The 12677-nt window shown below is 44.6% G+C and overlaps 1 protein-coding gene across 10 annotated transcripts in view; it reads left to right on the forward strand.

Annotated features, from left to right (window-relative positions):
- Fmnl2 (formin like 2) overlaps positions 1–12677 on the forward strand; it is a 296835-nt gene that overhangs the window by 263421 nt on the left and 20737 nt on the right. For 5 of the 10 annotated variants that reach the window (XM_037204787.1, XM_037204788.1, XM_037204786.1 and 2 more), the window contains 6 exons: positions 626–736; positions 2893–3042; positions 4725–4826; positions 6633–6945; positions 7559–7765; positions 11186–11206. In XM_037204787.1, the coding sequence (XP_037060682.1) occupies positions 626–736; positions 2893–3042; positions 4725–4826; positions 6633–6945; positions 7559–7765; positions 11186–11206 (904 nt within the window). The remainder of the gene's footprint in view (positions 1–625; positions 737–2892; positions 3043–4724; positions 4827–6632; positions 6946–7558; positions 7766–11185; positions 11207–12677) is intronic. The other 5 variants (XM_028875642.2, XM_028875764.2, XM_028875516.2 and 2 more) reach the window with 1 other exon arrangement.

Raw genomic sequence — 12677 nt, forward strand, 5'->3', positions numbered from 1 at the left:
TGAAATTATACCAGGGGTGGTCCTTTTTCCCTGGCCTTTTTCCCTTTACCATGATGGTCCCAAGTTCATCCATGTTGTAACATGTATCAGTACTTAATTGTACTTGTCACAGAATATTCCATCATATGATTACACTTCCTTTTGTTTATTCATCAAGTGATGGGCATTGTGTGTTTTTCCATAGTTGGTTGGTATATATGGTATTATGAATATTGGTCTACAATTTTTTATTTTTATGTGAACAGATTTCTCTTAGATAATTGAATTGTTAAGCCATAAGGCACACACTTAACATTTTGAGTCACTTGTGTTTTCAAAGTGACTGCATCATTTTACATTCTCACTAGCAATGGGTGAGGGCTGGTTCTTTTGCCAATATCATATACATTTTAAAAATTATAGCCATTCTAAGTGACTGTGAAGTAGTGTCTTGTTAGGTACCTCTTTGATTTCTTTAGTTAAAAAATACAATTTTTTTTTTTTTTTTTTTTTAAGATTTGCTGACGTTAAAGAAAAAGGAATTGGTATAAACTGAGACTTGTGAAATGAAGTGCATGTTCTGGACATGCTTAAATTGGGAGAAAGCACGTGCAGCCGGTTTAACCCCTTGGAAATTTCATTTCAGGTGGCTTCTATGCAGTTTATTAACATTGTAGTCCATTCGGTAGAAGACATGAACTTCAGAGTCCACCTCCAGTATGAATTTACCAAGTTAGGCCTGGATGAGTACTTGGACGTGAGTATAACTATCTTTTGTGGTGTTGTTTTAAGAGTGGATTTATTGCCTATTCTTAGAGGTTTATTTCCATAGTAACTAAAGAATGTCTAAAGCATTATGTGGTTAACAATTGCCATGCTAGTTAAATGGAGCCAATTGGAACGATGCAGCTTGCCAGCCAAGCTGGATTCTTTACAGAATTCCTGGGACATCTGTGGGTCCATTGCCTGCAGCCTTTTAGTACTGGAGTCAGACCACCTCTGGGAGCATTGGTGCAATTTTACTTCGAGCTCTGTCTGGGTCAGCTCTCACTGCATCCTTATCAAAACTGGAGAAAAAATTTGACTTGGGGGCGCTCTTGGGATCCTATCCAAGCAGGCAAGATCAAGCCAAGAATGTTGTAGAATGAGTTAATGTGTAGAGCATAAAAACCTAATGAGGACGTGGACACTAGAGACTTCCTCCTGAAGCTGCGAATTCTGCTTCAAGTGTTTGTTGCTGTAGTACACGCTCTCACTTCTTGGGAGAAAGGAGTTTAGTTTCTGTTTCTTGCTACCTCACAGCCGTGCCCGGCCAGTTCCCTGGAGTTCCTCAATACAGAAACCGAAAGTATATTTGGTATTCAGAGATGTACTCCAGGACCTTTGTGTCCACCAGATGTGCCCCTCTTTGTCAGGAAGCTTTTGTTTTCCCTGTCCCATGGGAGTGGTTCAGTTGAATCTGGAAGACCACTAGCGGCAGGACAGGGCTGTTTCCTGATCGGGAACGGATGGGACCCCTTCCCTTTGCTGTGTCCCGACCGGGTTCAGCTGCTCATCTTTGTTAGGCATGAATCTGGGGAACCACACACCTTGCACCCACTTTATTGGAGGGCAGAGTATATTGACCCCTTCCCCAGCCCTGGCATGCTTTGAGATTAAAGTTTATCCTTTTCTCTCCCATGCTCTACAGGTTGCAGAATTTGAACAAAAATCAGGGTTGTGAGTTCCTGTCAGTGTTGCAGGTTCAGTTTTGTGAGGTTTTGCTCTGGGCTCCGGTTGTCATGGCAGCTGATGACACTGGTGCACATCCATTGTGTGCTGTGAACCTTGGGAAAGTCCAGTGTAGCTGCTGCTTCTCTGTTGCTCGCTGTTCTCTGGCGCTAGCTTCATATTTCTTTTTTCTTGTCTGACTTTTAAACTAAGACGGAATGTACTCTCTTTAAAACAAGTTAAACTGTAAGTTTTCAATTTAAACCTAAGAGAAAAATTATTTTTCTTAAAAAATTATGTAATCTGAAATTTCTCTTAAAAACACCAACCTCTCAACCCTGTACTTCCGTAACTGTGTTATGTTGGTGCTGGACCCTGATGGATAGAGAGCGTTAGAAGAACAATCTTATAGGCATCTAATATATAGATATTTTCTTTGTTTGCAAAGGCAGCCTTCTTTGCAAGTGGTCATTGATGTTTGTTAACTTATTGGCATCCTCTGTGTGTCAGATATTATTCTGGCCCCATAGTTTCCCAGAGAGAGTCCAGGGTGTGGTTCATGGGAAGGTTCTCTGATTTCTCGAGTTTCTAGTGTCACCGGAGAACTAGCTAGCTGAGTTGCTTTAGGATCCTTGGTCTGGGATTTAGTGAACTGGAAGATGCTTTCTGATTGATGCTTTGAGGAGCCCTGAGCTATTCATGCAGGCACTATATTAGGAAGGGAATCCTGCGGGTGAATTCTAGCATTGGGTACTAAAATAACCAAAATCAAGAAGGAACACAGCTGGTAGCTCCTAGCTTACTGTACTCTGCCCCCAGCCTCCAGTCACCATCCTGGTAAGATGGTCCCCACTGCAGCCTTCTCCATAGACACCCATTCATTTTCACAGGGCATGTGGCTATTCCATTTCAAATCCTCCTTTGATGTCTCTGTGGTCTGGATGTTACCTATATGAAAATGTTTTAGGCTAGAGTAGGAAGGATGTGAGAGATGTTTATAGGTGTATATATAACATGTTTGTATGTGTGTGCGTGTCTGGGAAATAGTCTGGTTATACGTTCTTCATAGGGATATGCTGTAATTCTCTTCAGGATGATGTGTGAAACTCTGGTGGATCAGAATGAATCCACCAGAGGGTTGGGTATGACATTCTGTGTCCACAGATAAATTAATACCATCTTCTTTGGAATTTTGGTATTTAGAAGCTGAAACACACAGAGAGTGACAAGCTGCAGGTACAGATTCAGGCTTACCTAGACAATGTGTTTGACGTGGGAGCCCTGCTGGAAGATGCAGAAACCAAGAATGCAGCCTTGGAGCGGGTGGAGGAACTGGAAGAAAACATCTCTCATGTAAGTGCATCTCAGGAGAAAGTGCCCTGGGGCCAGGATCAGCCAACTGCGGTAGGAGTGGAGTGTAGGAATGAGCAGCTTCTGGGCTGGAGAGCCTTCAGATTCCCTCTGGGTCCTTTAAAGAAGGAAGGTATGTTTCTTACAGGAGAAACCCTTCCTTTGTTTCCACTTACCTTCCTGTTCCACTTCTCCCAAGTCACATGCACTGGCAATGGTAGTTGGGCGTCCAGAGGAGCAGGATGGTTGGCAGTGTAAGGGTAAAGGGAGATGAGAAGAGGGCTGTGGCCATGAGGACTCTCCAGATGACTGGCTTTCTCAAAGTGCCATCAAAGCCCAGGGGTTAGGACTGCCTCGTTCGTGTCCCTGCTGCTCATCTCCACGTTCCTTCCTTAGCAATCCCCCCGAGTCTAACCAGGCTCATTTCAGCTGTAGACATTTTACAGGAAGTCACTAAGCTTTGTCAACTGTGGTCGTCTTTGAAGAAGCAAGCCCTCTTGGGATAATGTCAACTGCACAGCAAGACAGGGTCCTGATTTTCCTGAAAGGAAATTTATTAACCACAAATAAGTTAATGTGAGCCCAAAAGCTTTGAGATGTTAACATATTTAATATTGAAGAATAAATAGAGATCAGTATTTCTCAAAAACCCAAGCATTGTGAAGGCTAAATTCTTGTTCCCCTGCCCAATGGTGCGCCTCAGGCCTCATGTGAGGACGTCCTACACCAGTGAGCTTTTGAAAACAAAACTCTTGTCATGATTTGATTGGAATTTTTCTTTATTATGAAGTGAATTGTTTCTATTTGTAAGAATATTATTTTTCACTGGGTGGTGGTGGTGCACGTCTTTAATCCCAGCACTGGGAGGCAGATCTCTGTGAGTTCGAGGCCAGCCTGATGTACAGAGCGAGATCCAGGACAGGCACCAAAGCTACACAGAGAAACCCTGTCTTGAAAAACCAAAAGAAAAAGAAAAAAAAAATTGTTTTCTTTCTTTTTTTTGACTTCTCTCTCTCTTTCTTTGAAACTACACTCTTAACCTGTGAGTCTCTGTCCACTCCTGCCTTGCCTCCATGGTTGCCATTGCCTGGGATTATGTCAGGTGGGAAATCAGAAGTTTCTTTATTGTAGAACTTTCTGTGACGAGGAACTACTTAGCATATGGCTTCTTTCCGCCCCTCGTCCCTCCTCAGCCAGCACTGTGGAGCCATTCTACATTGGGTTTTATAGAACTGCCATTATTAGGGTAGTCTGGGTTAGAGCTAGCCATCGGACTTTACTTAGCCGACTAAAATGACACGGCTGTGTTCTCTGGATCAACATTCGACAGCAGCTTTTGCATGATGGTCCTTTTTGTGGGTGGGAAAGTGGCCCTCGTGTGGAGGACCCATCTTCATGTTTTCTACTCTTGTTAGCCCCAGGACACGGAGGGAGACATGGCCGTGCATGTTCAAACACGGAGAGGCTGTTGTATGGGTTTTCTGGAGGCTACATATGCGTTATTAATTTTGATAGAAACAAATGTCTTCAGAACCATAGAAATTAATGTTTCCAGAAAGTAACCTGTAGACTATGTGCAGGACTCAAGTGGGCCCCTGTTTGTCTGGGACATATACTTCTGAGGACCCAAGGACCTGGTCAGAATGATGTGTGTCGTGACACTGTTTCTATGTCCAATTTCTCAGCTGTCTGAAAAGCTGCAGGACACGGAGAATGAAGCCATGTCCAAGATCGTGGAACTGGAAAAGCAGCTCATGCAGAGGAATAAGGAACTGGATGTTGTCCGGGTAAGTGTGCTGGCAGCAGCTACCCAGATAGACATGGCAGAGAATTCAGTGTGCTTCAGCTTTAGGGTGGTCCAGTGTGGCGCATGGTCATGTTAGAAGAATGCATTGATGCAGTGTATTTATTGCAGCCATCTCAAAGGTGATACTCAAAAGGACACATAAGGTATGTGCACACATGTGCAAAATCAAAAACTCCAGCTTCAGTATTTCCTTATTGCAAATTTTGGGAGCGGCAATGTTTTCCCATGTTGGGGAGGCTGAGTTGATTCTATGGATCCTCCATGTGGTTGTAAATAAAAATAAAGCATGGATTTAATTCACGCCTAATTTTTATTAGGATTTGAACTTCATTGTATTTACTTCCTTTGCTTTTACTCAAAACCAGATTTGGTGGTTGTATGGAAACAATTCACTGCACGGGGTAGATCTAAAGGTATTTACCAAACCCCAAATGCAGTGCATTGTATCACCAGATAATCCTAGCTGTTTGGTTTGCCATCCTGTCACTTCACTCTAAGTGTCGGGCATTTATGGAATACCATCCATGTGTTTGCAACTGCGAGGAATATAAAACCAACATGCATGAAGGGCTTTCAGGGACATGGCTTGCCTTCACACCATGGTTAATGTGATGGCATGTTGTATGTGATGGTTAGCATGGCTGTGTGTGCTGTTTGGTATTCCAGCACGCCCTACAGTTAGCTTTGCATACTTATCTTCTGGCATACCATCAGGATGAAGTTGTGGCATATGGGCTCTATTCAAATTCAGGCACTTAGATTATTAATGACAGGCAGGGTGTGAAGGATGTTTTCATATCTTTTGGAGGTCTGTGGTGAGAGATAACACATGCAAGGCCCAGCAAGAAAGTTGAGTTCCACAAAGGCACTCACTCCAGAATATCCATGGACTCTGAATAGAAACAGCCAGGACAGCCTTTGAATTGAATTTTAACTTTGGTTACTCTAAACTTTGAGAAAGATAAGTAATTAGTGGTGGGAAGCTTTGGGCTGTTTTGTTAAATGTATCATTAAAGGAAAACTATTCCAGCAATCACTGTCTTGAGCTCAGTCAAGGAGCTTTTCTAAGAGCCAGAGAAATCCAGCTGTGCCCCAGCTCCTGGTCACTCATGAATAGGTCACCACAGGCTTTGCAGAGTTGTTTTTTTGCTTATTTTTTGCTTATTTATTCTATATTATCTTGGGAACGGGTCTCGCTATATAGCCCTGACTGGCCTGAAAAACTGCATAGACCAGGCTGGCCTCAAACTCAGAGATCTGCCTGCCTCTGCCTTCACCATGCTGGGATTAAAGGCATTTGCCACCACATCCAGCCTTTGCAGAGGCTTTAGTCCTAGTATGATTTCTGTTATAGTCTGACTTAGGGCCCTCTGTCTCTTGTTAGTTAATGTATGTCTAGTAGTTACAAATAAATTTCATAATTAGTGAAAGAAAGCATGATGAGCCACCAGGATACCCATGGGATGTTCCAAATCCAATTTGGGGGATAAAGTCATCTCTGCTCTGTCTTTTTCTGCCTATGGAGAAAATGGAGTTAACTCCACTTATGAAATGGAAAGGACCTCATTAACAATAGCAAATGCTAGAATACATTGCATGCAGTATTAGTTCAGTTGGTAATTACTGGGACTCCATGTGTACTGGCTGAATTCCAGAGATTTCCCCCGATGCCAGAGTGTACGTGTGCTCCCTCTGCACCCGTTCTCCTTGCTTGGCATGCCGAGCAGGTGTAACTGGGAATGTCCTATGAAGTCAAAATCCTGACCATGACCTCTTTTCTTTGCAGGAAATCTACAAAGATGCAAATACCCAAGTTCACACATTAAGGAAAATGGTCAAAGAAAAGGAAGAAGCCATTCAAAGACAGTCTACCCTGGAAAAAAAGATTCATGAACTGGAGAAACAAGGGACCATTAAAATTCAGAAGAAAGGAGATGGGGACATTGCCATACTGCCAGTTGTGGCCTCTGGCACCTTGCCCATGGGGTCAGAGCTAGCAGTAGGTAACTATGTAGGACCAGTTACAGGGGCCACCTCCTCAGGACCCTCACTCCCTCCTCCTCCACCACTACCTCCATCATCAGACATGCCTGAAGCAGGTGAGATGGTCTGTGGGGGAGAGCAGAGATTTACCTTCATATATCCCTTTACTTATCTTAAAAAACATTTTATTTTGAGGAGCTGGAAAAATGGCTTTAGTGGTTCAGAGCATGTACTGCTCTTCTAGACAACCTGAGTTGGCCTCAGCACCCACACACAGTGGCTCACAACTCCCCGTAACTCCAGCTCCAGAGGATCTGTTGTTGCCTCTGGCCTCTGCCGGCCCTGCACTCGTGTGCACATATTCACACACACAATGAAGATACACTAGTTACAACAAAAAGTTTACACTTGTGAATCTAAATGTCACTTATGTTTACTATTTCCCCTTTTGTCAGTAAGGAAATGTTTACCAATTTAAATGGTCTTTTTTCACACGCTTTCTTCTCTTTTAAAATTTTAATTGCTTATTATTGTTGTGTATAGTGATGTCTGTGTGTGGGTGTATACCACAGTATGCACGTAGAGATGAGAGGCCACCTTTGTAGCGTCAGTCCTCACCCCACTTTTATGTGGGTTCCCAGGATCTAACTAGCATTACCTGATGAGCTGTCTGGCCAGGTCAATTTTCTCATGCCTTATGTGCACATGACGTTTTGTTCTTTTCTCTAGCGCCAAACGGACCAGCGTCGCCACCTACGTCACCCCCTCCTCCCCCACCCCCTCCACCTCCTCCTCCCCCACCCCCACCCCCTCCACTCCCGGGTCCTGCAGCTGAGACTGTGCCAGCTCCTCCTCTCCCACCACCCCCTCCTCCCTCTGCACCCCCGCTGCCTGGGACTTCTTCACCCACAGTAGTTTTCAACTCAGGATTAGCAGGTGAGAACACGGGATGAAAACAGAGGTACTTGTGTGAGAAGTCCTTCTTTCTCTCCCTCTGGAGAGCTCAAACTGTTCACATCCCTTAGGAGGACATCCCTGCTAATATAACTGGTGAAGGGGACATTGTCATACATGAGAGGCACTGTCCTCTGAATAGCCTTTGGCATACTCTTCCGAGCAGGTGTTCTGACCTCGTCACCCAGCCTTCCACCACCTACAGTGGCCAAAGCTCTAGGTTAGGTGCTAGTATTGAGTCTTATTCTTTTTTAAGGTATTTGGAGTATCAGATGTAAAGGAAAACATGTCATTATGAACAAATGCCTGATTCAGGCTTGCAGACATGTCTTCTGAACATTTGTAGGTGTCAGAATTTGCTAGTTTTAAGCTTCAAGGGAAAGTGATACTAACAGTAGTTTTTTTAGGATTTGAAAAGCTTCCAAGTAATTCATGTTCTCCTGCTAACCAGGACAGAAAGGGTATGCCTACTTTACCAGAAATAAAAGGGAGAGAAGGGAAGAGAATTGCTCCAAAGCCTTAAAACAAGTTACTGGTTTTGACCCTTGGAGATGAAATTTTACTCTTTAACACTGAGCCATTTCAGTTAGAGTGTCGCTTAGAGTTTGGAGTTGTTCCGAGGTGGTTGTTCCTGTGATAGTGGGCAGCATTGTGCTGAGGTTGCTGCCCTGTGCTATGGGAATCTCTGCTCTGAACTGCTGCCCTGTGATACCCAGAACTGCTTTGAGGTTGTCATCCTTTGATGCTGGGTCGTTTTCTCTGTAATAGTGAGTCACCCTGCTTGGAGGTGGCTATCCCTGTGACACTAAGCAATTCCCCGCTGAGGCGGCTTTCCTTGTTGAGTACCTGCTTTGAGGTTGCCACCTTGTGATATCAGGCAGCTCTCCTCTTGGGTGGACTATATAATTGTCTTTGTTTGCATTTGGTTGTTGATGTGATAAACACCAATGCAACTTGGGGAGGGAAGGGTTTATTTTGGCTTACAGTTTATTATGGAGGCAAATTAGAGCAGGAACTCAAGGTAGGAAGCTAGAGGCAGGAACTGATGCAGAGGCCATAGAGAAATGCTGCTTCCTGGCTTGCTCCTCTTGTTGCTCCACCTGCTTTCTTATATGAGGACCTAGGGGTGGCACAGCTCACAGTGGGCTGGGCCCTTTTACATCAATCAGTAAACACCCTACATCTTGCCTACAGGGCAATCTAATGGAGACATTTCCTCAATTGATGCTCATTCCTCCAAGATGACTCTTAACTTGTGCTAACTTGACAAGAAGGTGAACCAAACACTAACACTGCTCTGAAGTTGCCACTTTGGGCTACTGGGTAGCTGTGTTTTAAGGTGGTTATCTATGTGACACTAGATAGTGCTGCTCTGAGGTGGTTGTCCCTGTGACCCTGGGCACCTCTGCTCTGAGGTGGCTGTCCCTGTGATCCTGGGCACCTCTGCTCTGAGGTGGGTGGCTGTCCCTGTGACCCTGGGCACCTCTGCTCTGAGGTGGCTGTGTTTGTGATACTGGGTCCACTTCCACCCATTCTTGAACTCTCTGTTACTATGAACCGCTACCCTGCTGGCCTCTAGTTCCAAGGCTGAGATGGTTTCTGAAGTATCCAAGTCAAAATGACAGTCTTTAGGATAAAGATTTCTTCCTCTCAGTCCATCCTAGGGTTTTGTCAGCAGCTTTATCTGCACCCCTTTGCCCCGCCCTGATAATTCTTCCAAGTGACTGCAACCCTTTCAGCCTTCTGTAAGTTTCTTAAAGCAGATTTGCCCACCTCAGATCTGTGATTCTACTGCCACGCTGACATCTACAAAATTACCAAAGATACAAATAAGATGCTTGTTCAATTTCATGGTAAATTTGTGGCTTATTTTTACCCTTCAAGGTCTTCCCTGTTAATACTTTCTTCTAGAGCTTTTAGTGCTTCGGAAGAGGAGAGGTGGAGGAGAGTCACCATGGAACTGTTGGATTGTGAATGTAAATGGCAAGCCCCACATAGTCTCTGGGTGTCCGCTCTGTCACCAGGCTGCTCTGGGTGACTGAATGTGGCTGCCACCATTGTCGTGTGCACCTGGGCTGCTGGCTAAGCTTTCCTTGTAGCCCTGGATGAGCGTTCTCTGTGACACGTGTCTCCTGTGCCTCACCTGGAGCTGCTGCTTCCTCCAATGCAAAAGCTAACGTGTGGTTCAGCATCCGCTTGCATTCCCACGAGCCAAAGCAGAACTCAGACATGGCGGCAGGGAAGTGCGCTGCGGCTGAGGCTGCAGTCGGACGCAGCTTTCTGCTCAAGGGCCGCGCCCCCCTTTTTTGGTTTTATTTTGTCTTAGGCCTTTGCCACTACTTCATTTTTAAAGTTTATTGACTCTGGAGTGTCTTACATTTATGTGCAGAGCTCCCTGCTCAGTTTCTAACGGCTGCTCTCAGGCTTCTCCTAGGTAGAGGTCTCCATTGTTCTTAAGCAAAGTAGACCTCTATAGTTCTATAGATTGAAGGAGACCTCTTTGTCTCATTAAATATCCATTAATGGTTACAAGATATATCTTGTGTTATAAGATTGCAAAGTCCTTACAAGTGTTCAGTAACTTGGGATTAGGCATTTTCTGCAGGGCCCCTAATCTCCTTAATATTTATCCTTAATTTGGCTTTCAGTGTGCATAGTAGTTGAAGCTAATTTTGTAAGATATTCTCCTCATATGTTCAGTGATTTCTCTCTCTGGAATCCAGAGGCCTGACAGAGTCAGGGTGTCTCAGGAGAACTGAGAGGCAGTGATGAGCTGATATGTCCAGTACTTCTGGAAAATCCAAGCCAGTAGGTCCACAGCAGCAGCAGATACCCAGCTCTGCCCTGGACAGGCATGGTCACAGAAGGAAATCAGGAGGAAGTCCCAATAGAGTTGAGAAAATTGTTTGAATTTTATAAGAAAAATTGTAGTAGTGTAAAATCTTTTCTTGTAGTGTCAACACATCTGCAGGTCTAGTGGACAGTCTGATCGCCTCCTGAGGTGGGTCACCTGCGCCAGGCTGCGTGTGCAGTTGGTGGCCTTTGCTCTCTGACAGGCTTGCGTCCTCTCACTGTTCGACTGTGGCTGATTCTCTGTTGTTAAGAACTGTTTACAGCCTATGGAATATGCAGTTTATTATGGCTGCTTAGGACCATTACAATGAAATTTTTTGTTTTGTTTTTTCTTTCTCCCAGAGAGGGGGGAAATACAGAAACATAAACAAAACCACAAAGTGAGTCTTCAAAGGCAGGGGAATGGATTTTTTGGCTTTGTGCTGCTGAGATGTGTCCACAAAGCATGAAATTCTATGCTAAGTGTGTGAGAACTGCTGGGCACTTGACTCTAACCGTATCTAATATATATATATTTTGTATTTTCTCTTCTTTCTGCTTCCACAAAAGATGGGCCAATCAAGCTTTTCTGTAGGTTGCTCCTCACCGAGTGTGTTGAGTATTTGCTGTGTGTTCTGTTGGTCACCCTGTGCCTTGACATCTCTCCACACCATCCTACTTTGAGCCATTACATTTGACATTGTGTCTCAGGAAAGTCTGGGTGTTGGCTGACTGTGACTCCAGCTTTGCCCACATGTTTCAGCTGAATCTGCAGATCCTCCTTTAGGCAGGCCCTAGGTTCCCAGGCCATGTTCCATTCCTTCCCTTTGAGAGAAGGAATGTTTCTTTCTTAGCATTCAGTTTTCATGGTCAGTTCTGACCTCCCTACTCTAAGAGGATCAGACTCTAAGGAAAGAAGGAGAATAAGGGGAAACCGTTGGCTGTTCCTTTCCAACCCTCCCCACTGCCTGTGGCAGGCGGCTCACTGTTTGGAACAACCACCCATTTAAAGCCACTTTCTTCAGTCTGAGTCCTGGGGTCACAGCGTATGTCCTCGTCACCTGTGGGCCCCTGCTGTCTCCTACACCCTATGCCTAGGTGAAGTCAGGAAAATTTTCCTTCCTTGAGTTCAAGTGACACCTCTCTCAACATCTGTCTCCTTATTGCCCCCCCCACCTCCCCATGGTGGATGAAGGGCCAATTAGAGAAAGCCTTTGTCTGTAGAGGACATTGGTTCTCCTGGGTAGTGTAGACAAAGGTCCGACCAGGAATCTAGCACTGCTGATAATGGGGATGAGGATGCCACGTTTGGTGATAGAAAGCCTGTTTTGGCAAAAGCTGTGTCTCTGTGTTGCTGCATGCTTCTGTGTGGACTTACCTGATGACATTCCTTCTCTTTCTATGGCCTTTGTAACTCTGGAGGAACGAGAGGCACTGTCTGTCTCCCTTTTCAGGAAATATCAATGGAGGCAGGTAGCCTGCCAAATAAAAGCTCAGGTCCTGGTCACCTTTGTTTTGTTCTATCCTGAAGCATTGACTTTCTCTCCCCTTTCCTGCTAATAATGCTGAATAGTGAGGCTCACACTGACAGGTGGGGGGCCCAGAACAGCTTGATGTAGGGATATATATATATGTCTAAGTGGTTTGGAAAGCCTTGTTTATGATGTATAGTTAATATATAGAATTTGTAAGTGGTTAATCTTTTTAAGCTTGCTTTCTCAAAAATGAGAGGTATTTGTACCCTCTTTAGTCTGTAAATATTAGATGCCATCTTCTCTGATTCAGTACATTTAACCATTTCACTGACAGTGTCTAGATAAAGATAGCTGACTTCTTTAAAAAAGAGAGAAGGGGTGGGTGCTGGAGAGATGGTTCAGTGGTTAAGAGCACTCACTGACCTTCCAAAGGTCCTGAGTTCAGTTCCCAGAACCCACACGTCAGCTCACAGCTGTCTGATGCCCTCTTCTGGTGTGCAGATGGAAATACAAAGTACCCATGTACATGAAGAATATAAATCTTTCAGAAGGGGAGAAGGGGCTGTGGCATCCCCGAGGAGCCTATG

Source organism: Peromyscus leucopus, chromosome 4 (genome assembly GCF_004664715.2).
Source record: "Peromyscus leucopus breed LL Stock chromosome 4, UCI_PerLeu_2.1, whole genome shotgun sequence".
In the NCBI taxonomy this organism is placed as follows: domain Eukaryota; kingdom Metazoa; phylum Chordata; class Mammalia; order Rodentia; family Cricetidae; genus Peromyscus; species Peromyscus leucopus.